The sequence below is a fragment of the Bison bison genome, unplaced genomic scaffold, assembly GCF_000754665.1.
Source record: "Bison bison bison isolate TAMUID 2011002044 unplaced genomic scaffold, Bison_UMD1.0 scf7180017864525, whole genome shotgun sequence".
NCBI classification, from domain to species: Eukaryota; Metazoa; Chordata; class Mammalia; order Artiodactyla; family Bovidae; genus Bison; species Bison bison.
The window spans coordinates 2,807,852-2,826,218 of NW_011495076.1; the positions used below are offsets into that span (position 1 = coordinate 2,807,852).

An 18,367-nucleotide genomic window follows, 5' to 3' on the forward strand; every position below is an offset into this window, starting at 1 on the left:
CCCCTTCCCTTCAGCCTTCTCCCTCAAGCTCCACCTCCTTTCCTCTTAGCCTCCTCCCTCAACCCCAACCTTTTCCAGCCTCTGCCCTCAGCCTGGACCTCCTCCTGTCTGCCTCAGCCTCCTTCTCTCAGCCTCCTCCTCTCAGCCTCCTCCCTCAGCCTTTCCCAAACGCCTCCCAAGCTATAGTTTTTAGCAAAGCAGTTAAGAGCCCAGACTCTGGAGCCTGGTTCTTGATCTTGCCTTGCTACTCGTTAGCTGTGTGACCTATGGCTTGTTATTTAACCCCTACCTGAATTTTTTCATCTCTAAAACAGTAGTAAAAACAGAATTTCAACAAATCATCTTTGAAGATGGAATGAGTTAGTGTATGCCGACACTGAAAGTACTTGAAGTCCTGTCTAAGCGTTAGTGATTGTTGTACTTGTTGCTTGCTGTGCTTAGTCACTCAGCCATATTCGACTCTTTGTGACCCCATGGGCTGTAGCCCATCCGATGCCTCAGTCCATGGGGTTTTTCAGGCAAGAAATACTGGAGTGGGCTACCATTTCATTCTCCAGGGGATCTTCCAGACCTAGGGATCAAACCCACGTCTCCTATGTCTCCTGCATTGCAGGCAGATTCTTTATCCATTGGACTATCTGGGAAGTTCTTTTTGTATTTGTTGTTAGATGGATTTAAAACCATAAACTTATTACTTATAATGTCAGTATTAGCATTTTAGTCTGAAGATCTACTGATGGTGATGGTCACCTCAGGTTAGCATAGGAAATCTACAGCTAGTTGTGTCAAGTCAGAACTTTCCATGTAGGAACTTTAAAAAAGAAAAAGCTACAGTTAAAATATATGAAACCTTTTTTTCTTGTGATGTAAATTGACAAACATGCTATCACTGTTTTGGATAGAGTTTCTTTAATTTTCCACAATTAAGTGAACTCTTGATGATGACCAGGGAAGGAATGCTTCTAGAACATTTTGAAAATAATAAATTGTTATTGAGTCTACTTTGTTTAAGAAGGTAGGAAATCAGTAATATCTCCCAGAAAAAAATTCTGTCAGAAATGGTTTGAGGGATGTGGAGCAGAAATTGCTTAAGGACTATACACTTCAGTTATTTTAGATCCCTTCATGTGGAGTATCTTATTTCCTGATTGTTAGTAATTGCACTGTTTAATTTTTTTTAATGCCTCTATTATTTGAAGGAGGAGGTGTGATATTTGAAGGAAGTGAGTGAAGTCAAGTCGCTCAGTCATGTCCGACTCTTTGCGACTTCACTTCACTCACTTCCTTCAAATATCACACCTCCTCCTTCAAATAATAGAGGCATTAAAAAAAATTAAACAGTGCAATTACTAACAATCAGGAACTACTCCACATGAAGGGATCTAAAATAACTGAAGTGTATAGTCCTTAAGCAATTTCTGCTCCACATCCCTCAAACCATTTCTGACAGAATTTTTTTCCCTTGAAGGAGGAGGTGTGATATTTGAAGGAATGTACCTTATAAATAAAAAAAACTCTTAAATTCCTGATATACTATTATAAGAAAGAGTAACTTACATTTATGTAGCTGTTGACTTTATGTATTTTAGATATATCACTTCTTTTACATTAAAATCTTTGGTATCTATAAGTTTTATATTACAGATTAGGGAACTTTTTTGCTTATCTACTTTAATTTGTTTTAATCTTGAAATTTTTGAATCTAATGTAACAATAGAACACTTTGTGTATATTTGAATTGCAAAACCTCATTTTTTTTGACCCATTGCTCATAGTAACTGAAAATATACTGACTCATAAGTATTCTAACTGACCAGAATGGAATGTGGGTGTGTCCATAAATGAACATATTTAAGCTAGTTTTGTATCTTAGGAATGATATATTTTATTGTGATTAATGATTTATTTTATTTAATTTGTATAATACTGTCACTTTTGAGTTTGTTGAAGACCTTAAAGGATAAAGGTTTTGTGTTTTGGAAGGCATTTGGCTCATAAATTATTCTTTCAGTGACATAGCATTTAGATTTAGCGTTACTTCTTTCAATGAGAGATCATTCCTAAGATAAGCTCATGCTTGTTTTTCATATTCAAAGGGACTTAAAAAATGATTATTCTGTCTTAATTAAGCAATTAAAAAGGTTAGATTAAGTTAAATTCCTTAGTCTGCAATAATTACTTTATCTGTGTTTGCAGGACAGTGTATACTCTAGCCAGTAATTTGCATGCCTTCTCTGGTTGTGTTCAAAGAGAATGAATTGTTTTACAGGGTTTTGTGTTTGTTATACTACATTGATTTCAATAGGAGCATATTTTGGGGTTTGAAAAGTGTCATATTCATGATTCTATGGAATACTAAGAATTCAACTTAAAACTTTTATTATATATAGATATTTAATTAAATAAAACATAAAAATATTTAGGTTGATTTTTCTCTTAGGAAGGATCTTATGTTTTCAAAGGACTATTAAGTCAGTTATCTCTTGCTGTTTACCATCACCCCAAATCTTAGTGGCTGTATTAGTTTTGCTGCTATAAAAAATTACTACAGATTTGCTAGCTTAACGTCATACATGTTATCTTTGGTAGGTCAAAAGTCTGTTGGGTTTTGCTGGGTTCAGATCAAGGTGTTAGCAGGATTGTGTTTCTTTTTGAGGATTTGGGGACATCTGTTTCCTCGCCTTGTTTAGCTGATAGAGGCCCCCTGCTTTTTTTGGCTTGCAACCCCCTTTCTCCATCTTCAGTGCCCCCAGTTCCATCATTCTGACCTCTGCTTCCCTTGTCACATCTTCTCTGACTCTGACCTTCTGGTCTTCTCCCTCATAAGGACAGTTGCGATTACATTGTGCTTAGTCAGTCAGTCATGTCTGACTCTTTGCAACCCCATGGACTGTAGCCTGCCAGGCGTCTCTGTCCATGGGGATTCTCCAGGCAAGAATACTGGAGAGGGAGGGTTGCCTCCTCCAGAGGATCTTCCCAACCCAGGGATCGAACCCAGGTCTCCCGCATTGCAGGCAGATTCTTTACCATCTGAGCCACCAGGGAAGCCCAAGAATACTGGAGTGGGTAGCCTATCCCTTCTCCAAGGGAACTTCCCAACCCAGGAATCAACCTGGTGTCTCCTGCCTTGCGGGCAGATTTCTTTACCAGCTGAGCTACCAAGGAGGCCCTGTGATTACATTGGCCCCAGAAAATCCAAGATAATCATTAAGGTCGTTAATTTAATCACATCAGTAAAGTCCCTTTTGCCATGTAAGGTAACATATAGGTTCACAGGATTAGGATAATAAACAACTTTCAGATCAGATCAGATCAGTCGCTCTTTGCAACCCCATGAATTGCAGCATGCCAGGCCTCCCTGTCCATCACCAACTCCCGGAGTTCACTCAGACTCACGTCCATCGAGTCAGTGATGCCATCCAGCCATCTCATCCTCTGTCGTCCCCTTCTCCTCCTGCCCCCAATCCCTCCCAGCATCAGAGTCTTCTCCAGTGAGTCAACTCTTCGCGTGAGGTGGCCAAGGTACTGGAGTTTCAGCTTTAGCATCATTCTTTCCAAAGAAATCCCAGGGCTGATCTCCTTCAGAATGGACTGGTTGGATCTCCTTGCAGTCCAAGGGACTCTCAAGAGTCTTCTCCAACACCACAGTTCAAAAGCATCAATTCTTCGGCACTCAGGCTTCTTCACAGTCCAACTCTCACATCCATACATGACCACAGGAAAAACCATAACCTTGACTAGATGAACCTTTGTTGGCAAGGTAATGTCTCTGCTTTTCAATATGCTATCTGGGTTGGTCATAAACAACTTAAGGCAACTGTTATTCTGCCTACCATAGTGATTAAAACAACCACCATGTTATTTCCCATGACTCAGTGGCTTAGCATTTGGGCTCTGCTGAGCTGGACTTCTGGTGTCCCCTGGGATTATACAGAAGTCTGCAGTCATATAGAAATTTCTGGGACTGGATGGTCTAAAATGGTCTTCCTCCCAAGTCTGGTGGTTGATGCTGGCTGTCAGCTGGGCCATGTGTCTAGCAGGCTTAACCGGGGCCTCTTCACAGGAAGACAGTGTTCCAAGAGAGTGAGAACAGAAACCTCAAGACCTCTTGAGCCCTGGGATTGGAAGTCACGTACACAGTATCACTTCTGCCGTGTTTTAACAGTCAAAGTGAATCATAAAGCCAGCCTGATTCAAGTACCTTTTGAGGGAAACAGAAAAAAATCTGTGGCCATTTAAAATCTCATGCAATGAACTTAACACATTTCATTTCCCCTTTAATGGTCATATTATATCTAATCAAATTTTGACATGATGGTGCTCATTTGGTGAATATTAATTACTGAGAATTTGACTTTTGAAATGTATTTAACTGTTATTATACATGTTTGATGACAGTTAGTGATTTGAGGAGGCATCTGAAGTTTTGTGAACCTTTGACTAAACTTATGCTTTAATGCTCTGGTGTATCGTAGAAACTGCTTGAGCGAACCCGTGCCAGACGAGAGAATCTTCAGAGGAAAATGGCTGAGCGGCCCATCCCAGCAGCAAGGTCTCTGACTCATGCCAAGCGGATCAGGGAGCCACTTTCGGAAGCAAGTAACCAGCAGCCCCTATCTGATGGCGAAGGTAATAGGCTTTGTGGGGAAAAGTAAAACTTGCAGTTTTCAAAATGCAAATAAGTGCCAAACACTTTATTGTTCCTGCAGAAGACCAAGGTCTTTGGGAGACAAATGGAATAGCCTCCAGGGGAAAGATAAACCTTTTATTGTATTCCAGGCCTATTATATTAGGCCTGGAACCTATCAGGCGAGAGCAAAATTTCTAACAAATATTTCAGATTAACTGGTTGAACTTTATTTTCCTCATTCCAAAAGTATCATTAAAACCTCTAAGGGAAGAATACTGTGGGAGCAGTGGAGCACTTACACTGGCCATAGTGTTGAGTTTCTCTACTCCTCTTACATAAACAGGGCAACAAAAGGCAGGCCTGCCTGCGGATGCTTGAAATATCATGAGTCTTTTCATCCTCTGTCTGCTGAACAATGTCCCTCAGGCTGGGCACAAAGTATAGGTTGTTAATCTACAGATTTACTGAAATTAAATAGAAACAAAATTAACCACCAACACCCCCATCCACCCCAAGAAGAACTTCCTTGGTGGCTCAGTGGTAAAGAATCCTTTTGCCAATGCAGTAGATGTGGGTTCAGTCCCCAGGTTGGGAATATCCCTTGGAAAAGGAAATGGCAACCTACTCTAGTATTCTTGCCTGGAGAATCCCATGGACAGAGGAGTTTGCAGGCTATAGTTCATGGGGTCACAAAGAGTTGGACACAGTATAGCAACTAAAACAAACAACAACTCCTGCAACAAACTCAAATGCACCTGGAAACTTTATTATTCTTTCCTAAATCCTGGCGTCCTCAGCCTGTATCAGTCAGCTGGTTTAATCTTTTGGAATAATCTGGAGATGATAATGTTCCTTAGTAGACATTTAAAATGCACATAGAAAAAGAATATTAAAGAGGGCAAAACCAGTATTACAAAAGAGATGAGGGCATAGTGCTGGCTCCCAACTATTTTGTAAGCTAACCATAGAATGAGAATTTCTTTTGTATGTTAATACATTTTGAAGGGAGGGAATACCGTATATATTACATGGGAAAACAGAGATCTAGCTCTAGTCTAGGATCTTTCCACTGTGGCACAGCTTTATGCATTCAGATATTGAGTAGTATGTACTTGAAAACTAGTGGTTAGAACTGTATTTTGATGCTTAAATGGAAATATTTACTGTTTCATATAAGAAATGTAAACTTGAAGCATTCTGTATTTTCAGATAGTGAAGCATGTTAAATAGGAACACTTCCAAAAAAGGATTAGATTAGTTCATTTAAAATATACCCTTAAGTGAGTTGCAGAAGATTGGATATTCCTTATGCTGTATATTACATCCCATGGCTTATTTATTTTATACCTGGAGGCTTTTTAACCTCTTTATCCTCTTCCCCTATATCACCCACCATCCCACCCCCACCAAGTAACACATATAATTAAAATCTGTGTGTGATTTATAAGAGCTACTTTCCTTTTCATGAGAAAAACTGAACATGTGGGAAGCATCATCTCCCAATGAAAAGAGAGTTTAAAGAAGTATAAATGCCACCAACACCAGTCATACTTCAGTTAAGAGACAATTTTTTCTCAGGCTGGTAGTTTACTGGTGTTTTCCCTGACCCACAGCCTCCTTCTCTCCTTTTCCATCATCATCGAAAGTTTCATGATGTATTATTTAATTAGATTGATATTTATGAGGGCAATCATGACTTCCCACTAATGATACTTCAGTTACTGCCAGAATAAGAACACTTGATTAGACAGACAGTGAAACTGACCTCAAATGGAATTTACATTCTTACCTTTTAAAGGATTAGTTTCACAGGAGGTATAGTAGAACTCATTCATAGGTAAAAATTATATTCCTTGTGTTTGGATAGTTCCTTTTTCTTTTAGGACTTTTAAATTAGTTTTATAGGTGTTCATAGAGGTTTAAAATGTAAAATGTTGTTAAACACTTGACTTGATGAATTTGCTTGGTACTGGTCAGATAATTCAGTCAGTCTTTTGGTTCTCTGCCTCCTAAACCTCAAGCCAGGTGTCCTTCTACTCTTGTTTACTGTTCATGAAAAATTGTTTTTAAAAGCAGAAAGCTTGTTTTTACCCTTAGCTCAGGTGTGTCATGTTAAGCAGGTAACTCGATTTCTCTGGACTTGATTTTTCTTATTTAAAAATGTGGTAACTGGACTGTATGATCTTTAAAATCCCTTAGAACATTTGCTTTGCTTATTCTGTGTGCATACTTTTTATTTCCTAGTGTCTGAAGACCACAAAGAACATTATACATAAATCTTGAGGATGTTATTTGAAGATTTTTTCATTCAGGTTTTTTTAAACTGCTAAATTATATGCTTGCTTAAACATAAATCTCTAATGTCAGATTTCCAAGTTACTGAAAAATGTAGAATTTTACATATTTTTTCTTGTGAATGAAATCATTTAAAGGAACAGAGAGACTAGTGTTTTATTCATTTGTACCTATGTTTTTTTCATGCCATGCAAAATTACAGAACTTTTAATTTTTTGTCCTTTTAACCTAGAGAAATCTTGCACAAAACCATCACCATCCAAAAAACGCTGTTCTGACAACACTGAAGTAGAAGTTTCTGACGTGGAAAATGAAAAGCCAGTTGAGTCAACGTCTGCAAAACCTTGTTCTCCAAGGCCTGTGTCCCCTCAGGCTCAGCCACAGATGTCTCAGGCACCCGCTGGTGTCAGTGACTCCTTGGCTGCCCCAGCCTCAGCACCACTGCTGGGTGTGAGGAGTGGGCCGAACTCAAGACTGGGAGCAGCTGCAGCCTCTTCAGTCAGAACACGAATGCAAAAGCTGGCTGAGCAGCGGCGTTGTTGGGATAGTGACGATGTGACAGGTGTGCACTCTTGTGGACCGTGGGGTCTTTAAATCTGTTTCAGTGCAATTCAACTTGGTAGGTTAAAAATTTTATGTATCAGTTAACACATGAAAGGTAAATGCTTTTGATCTATGTCCTGAGTATCCATTGCTTGCTAATGGTTTATATATCAATATATATTTATCGGGTGTGTTCTCATTGAAGTAAACGAGATGAGGTTCTTAGACTGGTTCACAAAACCTTGATCTTATAAAGGAACTATCTTATATTTGCAATGAAAACACTAAAGGATAAACTGTACTCTTGGCATTATCAGCCTTGCTGACCTTCAGTTCTGTATTCAAGAAATCCTGTTTCATGAATTCACTGAATAAACCTGAGTGACTAAGGTATGCAATGCTGTTCATAGGGGAAAAAGAAAATTTCAAAAAATATTTATCGAGTACCTGCAAAACATGTAATCATGCTAAGGTGCTGGAGACTATAGATAAAGCGACCTGATCTTGCATTTCATGGGCCCGTAATCTGATGGAGAGCTTATCTCTTACCTTATTGTGAAAAAAGCCTTGGAATGGCTTACAAAAATGAGCGTGCATGCTCAGTAATGTGTAACTCTTTGCGACCCCATGGACTGTAGCCCACCAGGCTCCTCTGTTCATGGTCTCTTTCAGGCAAGAATACTGAAGTGGGTTGCCATTCCATCCTCCAGGGGATCTTCCCTACCCAGGGAGGAGGAAATGCAAACCTGACTTTTGCATTTCATGGGCCCGTAATCTGATGGAGAGCTTATCTCCTACCTTGTTACGAAAGAAGCCTTGGGATGACTTACAAAAATACCTATGTTAAAAATTTGAAAAATGAGAAAAATCAATATGAAGAGAAGAAAAAACAAAGTGAAAGGTAAAGTTAGTTTACTAGATACAGGCCTTAAGGTCCTCCTCACTTCCTAGAGATGGTTCTGAACTCACTAGCAGCTGATGCAGAGAGGTGAAACACTATTAGTTACATGATAATGTTTATAGAACAGAAGAAACAGAGTCATGGTTGGCATTAAGACCTGAGAGAACTTTCCTCTCTGGGTCCTAAAGATACTTTTGTAGGAGCTAGCAAAGGTGTAAGGTTTCTCAGGGTAGGCAGACAGCTGGCTTCTGGCTCAGTTCAGTAGAAGCAGTGCCGAAGTGAACCAGCCCAGTGCAAGCGGACAGTCCATGGTGACTAAGCCTTATCCAAGGAAGCTTTGGCTTTCAAATATTGTAGGAGAGGAGACTGAGTTCAAAGAGGCTAAGACACCTGCCCACAGTCAGTGCTAAAATGCAAACACTAGGAGTTTGAGTTTGGGGCTCAACTTTTATGTCCTGCCTGATGTCTATGGGTTACACACCCGTATTCCACTGATACTCCACACTGTCAGTTATACCTATTGATTTTAGTAGCGGGTGGGGCTAACCATCCTGCTTTTAGTATGTCTGAGGAAGCTAGCCAGTTAATGTGCCCGAATAGAAAGATGTCCCATTCTATTTTGTAGAAAATATCTATGGGCAGCAGAGTGCAGATTTTCCTTTCAGAAAAAAGAAAAAGAGTTGTGATGTAATACTTGATCAGAAGAACAATCAAGGCCCTGAGCATTCTTAGGAGAAACTGTTGCAACAGTGATCTTGAATATTTTGAAAGCAAATATTAACAAATGCCTACCTCAGTCTTGAAAATAAACCTCCTTAAGGCATCATAGCTCGTCTTAATTTTAAGCATTGAAAGTTGTTAATAAAGTGTTTGTGATGAATGATTTAGTGAGTGCTATTCAAGACTGTGGCCATATGCCAATTAAAGGTTTGAGGAATAATAAAGTATAATTTATCTGAAGCTGTTGTTTCTGATAGAGAATAGAAGAGTGAGGGGTCTATTAAGTCCATTTCTAAAGCATGACAGTAAAACTATCATCTCTTTAGAAGACAGTGCATAGTCTGAGGAAAATGATAAAGGTATGCAAAAAAGTATTATAGGGAAGGTGGTGGTCAGGGAAGCTTTTCTGGAGGCGACAAAGGCAATTAACCTGGACTTTGAAGGGCAGCTGACTTCAGACAGTAGAGATATTCTAGGCAGGAGCAACAGAACATATATATTAATAAAAAGCACAGAGGTATCATGAACACAGTATGTGTATAAAGAGTAGGCATTCTGGTATACCATTCATGTGGTATAAAAGCAAGAGATAAAATTCAAAGAAAGCAGCAGGGTCCATAGCATTTGGAATTTAATCAGAAGGTGATGGGGAGGTACTGAGAGTTTAGGTAGGCAAATGCTTTAGAAAGATCACTCGGCATCTGAATTGAGGAGAGATTGAAGAGGGCAGAGATTTGAAGCAGGAAGACCAGTTAAAAGATTAATATTGTGATTCAGGCATAATGATGAAGGCCCATGAAAGTAAAGAGGCTAGATTTGAGAGATTTAGCAGAAAGAATCTGTGGGACCTAATGACCAGGTGGTGGATGGTAAGGGAAAAGGGAGGAAGAGGCGTGATAAAGAGGACTATGTTTGAAGCAGTTTCAACATTAGATATATTATTTGAGGTGCAAATGGGATAGTCAAATGTAGGTAGTTGGTAGTTAGAAGGAGACCATGAAGGATAGGCTGCAAAGGCAGAACTAGTAGAGGATGATGTCACATATGGAAATTCAAGGCCTGCCAAATGTGTAGGCATTGGGTGAAAATACCAAAAGCAACTTGAGTGCAGCTGTGTATGCAGAAGTCAGATTGAAGTGAATTGAGTGGTGAGTGAATTTAGTGCAGGGAAAGAGGGACAGTAACTAAAAGCAGGTGTATGTTGATGAGAGGATGATTGGTTTTAGCTTTAAGATGAGAGAGAATTGAGCATATTAATGTGTAGAAAACAAAGTTTGTAGAGAGGAAGAAGTGGTTATTTGGAGCAAGATCCCTGAGAAGGTTTAAGAGGAGTAGAATTGAGAATTCAGGCAGATGTATAAGCTTTGGACAGTAGGAGGGCTATCTGTTCTGTTGACAGAATTTGTGGAATAGGAAGTGCCATGAGCTTTGTCGTATATGCTTTATGCATACAGACCTTTTGTGGTTAAGTATTGGCATATTTGAGATTTATTTCCAAATGAAGTAACTGTGCAGAAAAACATATTAGTCTAGCCCTGTGCTATTGGTATTGGATATGGTATGGTATTGGTATTGGATATGATATTGTGCTACTGGTGTTGGATATGGTATGATATCCAATATAGTATTGGATATGGTATTCAATATCATAAACAAGAGTCATATGTTGCTTTTTAAATTTAAATTAATTAAAATGAAATAAAGTTTCTTATTGCTCTTACCGCAGTTCAAGTGCTCACTAGCCACAGTGGCTAGTTGTTACTGTATTAGATGGCATGAATATAGAACATCTCAATCATTGCAGAAAGTTCTATTGTATAGCACTAACCTAGTACATTCTAAAAACAAGTATGTTGAATATGTAATCTTAATTTGTGCAGTGTTATAACATCATTAATTAATCCTAAAAATATAACCTCAATGTATGATGTTTTATAGATTTCATAATCTATCAAATGATTGGAAAACTAAGTAACAAAGTATTTCTTTTTTAATTTGGGTCAACTATCTGATTTGAAAATATATTGTCAAATTTAAGCAGTTTGGTAGTTTCATGTGTATTAGAAAAGCTTTTTTTTTTTTTGGAGTGATCCCTTTATTACATACACATATAGCTCATGGACTTTAACTTTCAAAACATTTTCAGATGATATACCTGAAAGCTCACCCATCTCAGCAATGCCATCAGAGGAAAAGGCTGCCTCCCCTCCCAAACCATCCCTTTCAGATGCCTCAGCAACTCCAGTTGGGAGAAGGGGCCGACTGGCCAACCTTGCTGCAACTATTTGTTCCTGGGAAGATGATGTAAAAACCTCATCTGCAAAGCAAAACAGTGTGCAAGAACAGCCTGGTACCACTTGTTTATCCAAATTTTCCTCTGCAAGTGGAGCATCTGCTAGGATCAATAGCAGCAGTGTTAAGCAGGAAGCTACATGCTGTTCCCAAAGGGATGGCGATGCCTCTTTGAATAAAGCCTCATCCTCAAGTGCTGTGGGTACATCTTTGATTAACGTTGCGATTTCTAGCCCTGGGGTAAGTAAATATAATTTTGGTATTTGGTAACCTTTTTGTTTGTTGTTATAAGAAATAATTTATGTTATATATATATATATATATATGTCTGTAGGTATGTATTTTATAACATATATAGAGGATGTTTATGTATTTTTAGAGTATTTCATAGAAAGTAAAAAATCATAAATTTGATATTCTGAGCCAAGTTATCAATTAACAACTAAATTATACAAATTTAATGTACTTCCAAAATATGTGCTTTTGAATGATGGAGCCTCTTCTTACTCATCACGAGAGCCTGAAAATTACCTTCTCTATTAAAATGCTCTATGTATGTGTATAAATACAAGAAAGACATCAAATATCGCTGAAAGCTAGTAGCTGTAGTTACCTCCAGAAGGCAGTTGTCAAGGGTGGGTATGATGCTTTCACTGATACCCTTTTGAAGTATTTGAAAGATTACCCTGCCCATGTGTTATCTCAATGGTTTTTAAAAATAACATGAAAAAAACAAAAACGAAAAAAAAAAATGTTGTGTTTCTGAGCATTATCTTTAAGTGTAGAGCTCAGTTTTAGAATGACACCTGCATTCAATCCCAGCCCTGCCACAAAATTAGAAGTGTGGCTTTGGAGAAGTTACTTAATCTTGTGAGACTATTTTTCCATTTGTAAAATGGGAAAGAAAAGGTTGTGGGAGGATTAAATGAGATAATGTTCATAAAGCACTTAGTATGGTACTTCGCACATAGTAAGTAGTACTTATAATTCGCCTTTAAGTACATGATACATGATTTAATTAAAATACAAATATATATGTATTTGGCCAATACAGTTAATATTCATAAGGGTACTAGTATGATGATACAAAAGAAATTGTTTTTTAAAATAGTGAGTAACCCTCTCCCTTGTACTAAATTACCCATCAGAATATTATGTAGACTAAACTACATAATTTGAATAATCACATTTTCTAAGTTAATTTTTTTCAAACCTTTCAAATTAATTTGATCTATTAGAGAGCAAGAAACTTGTTTACATGAGTGTACAAAAAGGCTATCAAGAATATAGGATTTGAATTATTTTGTTGTAGAAATATCTTTAACTATTGTGTTGTTATTTACCCTGTTATCATGTTTCAGAAAGCTACTTCTTCCCCAGTGAAATCTTCTACAACATCCATCACCAGTGCTAAAAATTGTAAGGTCCAAAATCCTGAACTACTTCAAAAAACCTCTGTTAGTCCTCTGAAAACAGAAGTATCAAAACCAGTTGAGAAGTCAGCTGTATCCCGTACAGTTCGGCCCAAGGAAGAATTAAACAGAGAAATTTGTCTGTGGTCTCAACCTAAGGACAAATCTGCAACACCAGGTTACATATTTTGAAAAAATCTAAAGTACTGCTGACTATTTTCAGGGTGTCTGTTCTTAGCATTTTAAATATCCAGTTGTGAATATTATAGTGTTGGTTTACCAGGGCAAATGCCTGAATGCATCAGTGAGATTTCTTCAAAGTCAACTTTAATTGAGCGAATGAATATTCCTTATTGTAGATTAGCCCAGTTACTGGTCAAAGAGTTTAACTTGTTACATTTTAACAGTTTAAGCATTTTTTTTTTTTCTCGAATGACCATGCTAGATACTTTCTTCTATACCTAAAAATCACATTTTAAGGATATAATGCAGAAACATTCTTATAACCAAGTGTGCAGAGCAGTGTGTCTCAAACTGCACTATGACACATCCCTAGTAGCAAAGGGAAGAGAATATGTATACAGATGACTCCACTCTCATTAAATTTATATGTGTGTATACTGTACGTGAATATATACATAGGAAAATTCAGTCTTCCTATAGTAAATTGATGCTCCAGGAAGTTCATATTTATCTTGTGTATACTTCTGGTATACCCCCACCTGATTGAGAAACACAGGACTAAAAATTATCTCTCAAATATATGGTAATATAGTTTACTTTGAGCTATATTCTTTTTCATTAGAACTGCTTTTTGTATTAATTCTCAATTTTAACTTCTTAAAAATATAATATCTCCAGAAACAATAGTTCATCATAAAAGAGAAGTCATACAGAGATAAGAGTGGGGAATCCATTAGTTACAGGATAAGTAGAATCTAGCAGTCAGTTTCCAGATGAGCTGAAATGAGAAACAATAGCAAAATCCCCATGTGAAATTAGACTATGACTCCCAGTATTCTAAAGACTTATGGCATAGATAAGAATGACATAAATAAGAAGTATTCTTGGGAAGTCTCTGCTGATGCATTCGTTGGTTAGGACTTGTAGCTTTCACTGCTATCATGGGTCAAATTCTGCCCTTTACTTGTTTTTGCAAATAAAGTTTTATTGGAACACAGCCACACCCATTTACTGTCTGTGGCTGCTTTCATGCTTCCGTGCAGGATTGAGTAGTTGTGGAATGTGCGATGGCCATATGGCCTGCAGAGCCCAGAATATTTACTCTTTGGCTACTTATGGGAAAATGTTTACCACCTCCTTTTATGTAGTACAACCCTAGCATTGTTGTAGTGGAAGTGATATATAGTCCACTTGTATTTTAAATGTATTTCATACTATTTAAAATAAGTACTAAGACTTGGTGAAATCAAGACATACTTTGATAAACTAAATTATCCTTAATTATCATTTTTTAAAAAGGATTTAATCACTGGATTTTCATGTTATACTTCCTAAAATAAAATAAAATAAATTGGACTGTAGAGATATTAGTAATTGAGTTATCATGGCCAGGATACTTGGTGTTTGCTGCTGCTAAGTCGCTTCAGTCGTGTCCGACTCTGTGCGACCCCATAGACTGCAGCCCACCAGGCTCCCCTGTCCCTGGGATTCTCCAGGCAAGAACACTGGAGTGGGTTGCCATTTCCTTCTCCAATGCATGGAAGTGAAAAGTAAAAGTAAAGTCGCTCAGTCGTGTCCGACTCCCAGTGACCCCATGGACTGCAGCCTACCAGACTCTGCCGTCCGTGGGATTTTCCAGGCAAGAGTACTGGAGTGGGGTGCCATTGCCTTCTCCACTTGGTGTTTAGGGCATATCATTAATGCACATACAGTCAATTTCCAATTATTTAGGTTCTGACTAAGTAGTTTAAGGGTTTTCTAATCCCCTCTGTCCTCTCACTCTACCTTTTAAAATTTTTTTGTGTTTTTTAAAGTATTAAATCCTATAAAGCAAATTTTGGGATATAGAACTAAATAGTATGGTTAAAAAAAGTATTTTTAAGTTTTTTGAACTATTTTCCTACTGTTTTCTTTCTGAATGAATATTCCTAGTAGAATAAAAGCATTTTGGAGCTGAACTGGATTTAGAACATTTCCCATAGAAATCATAATTGTTATTTATTCTAAGTAGCCTCTAAAATGTGTGTATTTTCTTTAGGAGGATCAGGAATTAAGCCTTTTCTGGAACGCTTTGGAGAGCGTTGTCAAGAACATAGCAAAGAAAGTCCAGCTCGTAGTACACCCCATAGGACTCCCATTATCACGCCAAATACAAAGGCCATACAAGAAAGATTATTCAGGCAAAACGCGTCTTCATCTACTACTCACCTAGCACAGCAACTCAAGCAGGTATATCTTACTGTGTTTAACGTTATTCATTACGTAGCCTCAGCGTAGGACCTAGATGTCAAATTCTGATGCCAGTCTTTATGACTGAGATGAATAGCATCTTGATTCTCTGTATCACTTATTTCAAATTAAAAGTGTTGTTGTCTTATATTCCATGTATATTATGAATTTTTTAATCTTAAAAATGAAGAGAAAAAAAAATGAAGAGAAGCAAAGTTAGTAGTATTTGGATATTATTAAACGTACTTTTGGCTCTTGTGTAAAATAAAGATTTTGATGGTTTTAGGAACGTCAAAAAGAACTAGCATGTCTTCGTAGCCGATTTGACAAGGGCAATTTATGGAGTGCAGAAAAAGGCGAAAACTCAAAAAGCAAACAACTAGAAACCAAACAGGTAACATAAACAAGAACTGGGATTTAACTTGTAGTTCTGTATTGTAAAATAGTTCTCTATACAGTTTCTTGTTCTGATTAACTATGCTGCTTTCCATTCATAAACTCTTTAAATGTTCATACCAACTTGGCTTTTCTCTTGTGATATTTTGCCATTTAATGGAACTTCTAACCATGTTTATGATGACCTACTTAAAATCAAATTTAAAAAGTATTCTCACCTTCAACTGATTTCAGATTCCTTTTGACATTCTATTTAGATGTTGATTTTCAAATGTTTCTCAGAATCTACTTTTATCAGTAATGATTATATATCTCTCCTCAAATATCATACATTTATACTACCTGTAATCGTTTTAGTCACCAAATGCCTCCCAGATTTCTTTTTGCTTATATTGTTCTACGTGCTAAGTCGCTTCAGTCGTATCCGACTCTTTCTGAGCCTGTGAACCGTAGCCCACCAGGCTCCTCTGTCCATGGGATTCTCCAGGCAAGAATATTGGAGTGGGTTGCCATGCCCTCCTCCAGGGGATTTTCCTGACCCAGGGATTGAACCCACATCTCTTATGTCTCCTGCATTGGCAGGCAGGTTCTTTACCGTCAGTGCCACCTGGGAAGCCTCTTACCCATACTACTTCTCATAGTATAATTTCATGGATAAGCCTTCAGCAAAATTCCTACTGTGTTAAACTCTCTTCTATTTCATCTACATGCCTATTGTGTACAAAAATACTATGTTAGGAGATAAATATGCATATATATTACTTATAATTTTATTAAATATGATTGATATACAGCACTGTATAAGTTTAAGGTATACAGCATAATGACTGACATTATGAAATGATGACCCCAATAAATTTAGTGACTCTCCATCATCTCAGATATAAAATTAAAGAAGGAGAATAAAACATATTTTCCTTGTGATGTGAACTCTTAGGATTTACTCTTTCATATTTAATTTAACAGTAGTGTTAATTATGTTAATCATGTTGTACATTATACCTCTAGTACTCATTTGTCTTATAACTGGAAGTTTGTACCTTTTGACCACCTTCATCTAATTCCACATCTCCCTCCCACCTCCTCTGGTAACCACAAAGCTGATCTTTTTCCCTATGAATTTGTTTGGTTTTTGAAGTATAATTGACCGACAGTACTATGCTAGTTCCCACACAATATAGTGATTCATTATTTCTATAGATTACAAAATGGTCATTGTGATAAGTCTAGTTACTCTTTGTCACCATACAAAGGTATTACTTTATTATTGACTGTATTCCCCGTGCTGTACATTTCATCCCTGTAACCCATTTATTTTGTAACTGGAAGTTGTACATCTTACTTTCCCTGTGTTAGGTTACATTTTTAAGCTAAAAATAATAGAATTACATTTAACATGGATACCAGTAGAAATAGAATAATACATTTAACCATATTCTTTGAGAAGGATCTATTTGATTTTATTTTTTTACCAGTTCCCTTGCTTAACAAATCATGCTTCCCAAAGTTCTGATCTCTTTTTTTTTTTTTTTGTCTCACTTGTCCTGGAACATCTCTTTCCCATCCTCATATCTAGCTTCAGCCAATCACAGAAATGCTGATGATGCTTGGCTGCGCTGCCCTCACCTCTCTCCTGAACTCTAGTCGAGCTTTGGTTGACTGGAAGAGCTTTCTTTGCTGGAGTATCTTCCCCAGATAGTCTCTGTCTTCACTTAGGGCTTTACTGTATACTTCCTCATCTAAAACAATCCGGTAGTTCTTCCTTGGCTCCTTCCTTTTGTTAGTGTCTTTCTTCCCACTGGCCTCTAGCACATATTATGCATAAATACACACACATCAAGTGATACGTTTTTTAAATATGTTGCCAAGCTGCCTTGACCTCTGTATTTTCCTCTGCCATTGCCTTTACCCTCGCATGAGCACCTTGCTTTTAGTCTGGCTACTCTCCAGTCCACTGCTAACCCACTGCTGCCAGAAAAATATTTCCAAGAGGCAGATAAGCATGTATTCCTTTGCTTAAAATCCTGGAGAGCTTCCCATAGCCGTCATCAGAAGAGTGTCTAAAGTGCTGGATTTGATAGCTAGAATCATTCAGAAACCTGACTTCTCTTCACTGCTCCTCTGCATGTGTGCTTCAGCCCTGTCATGCAGACTATTTGCAGTTTCTTGAGTGTACCCATGTTTTCAGATCTGTTTGTCTTTGCTTTGCTAGTCCCCCTGGGTGAAGTATCTCTGTGATGAGCTGCTTCATTAAGAATAGGTCAAACTTTAATTACCTTTGGAAATTTTTACTTGGTCCTTTCCCCAGTTCCCCTCCCTCCTTGTTTGGGTCCATGCCATCCTGTTTTTACCTCACTAGAATATTTATTTTCCTGTAAGTGTTTTAACTTTGCTTTCCAGCACTGTATGAGAGCCACATTCTTTTCTATCTGTCTTAGGCTTTGACTCATAGTAGGAACTCAGTAAATTTGTCTTTGGAGGAAGTTCAGTTCAGTGCAGTCGCTCAGTCATGCCCGACTCTGCAACCCCATGGACTGCAGCACACAAGGCTTCCCTGTCCATCAACAACTGGAGCTTACTCAAACTCATGTCTATTGAGTCGGTGATGCCATCCAACCATCTCATCCTCTGTTGTCCCCTTCTCCTTCTGCCTTCAATCTTTCCCAGCATCAGGGTCTTTTCAAATGAGTCAGTTCTTCACATCAGGTGGCCAAAGTTTCAGCTTCAGCATCAGTCCTTCCAATGAATATTCAGGACTGATTTCCT

General features: G+C 37.9%; 1 protein-coding gene across 5 annotated transcripts in view; it reads left to right on the forward strand.

Moving 5' to 3' along the window:
• ANLN (anillin, actin binding protein) overlaps positions 1–18,367 on the forward strand; it is a 61,069-nt gene that overhangs the window by 4,309 nt on the left and 38,393 nt on the right. For all 5 annotated transcript variants that reach the window (XM_010831153.1, XM_010831155.1, XM_010831154.1 and 2 more), the window contains exons 2-7: positions 4,476–4,629; positions 7,158–7,487; positions 11,236–11,621; positions 12,743–12,971; positions 15,015–15,205; positions 15,492–15,599. In XM_010831153.1, the coding sequence (XP_010829455.1) occupies positions 4,476–4,629; positions 7,158–7,487; positions 11,236–11,621; positions 12,743–12,971; positions 15,015–15,205; positions 15,492–15,599 (1,398 nt within the window). The remainder of the gene's footprint in view (positions 1–4,475; positions 4,630–7,157; positions 7,488–11,235; positions 11,622–12,742; positions 12,972–15,014; positions 15,206–15,491; positions 15,600–18,367) is intronic.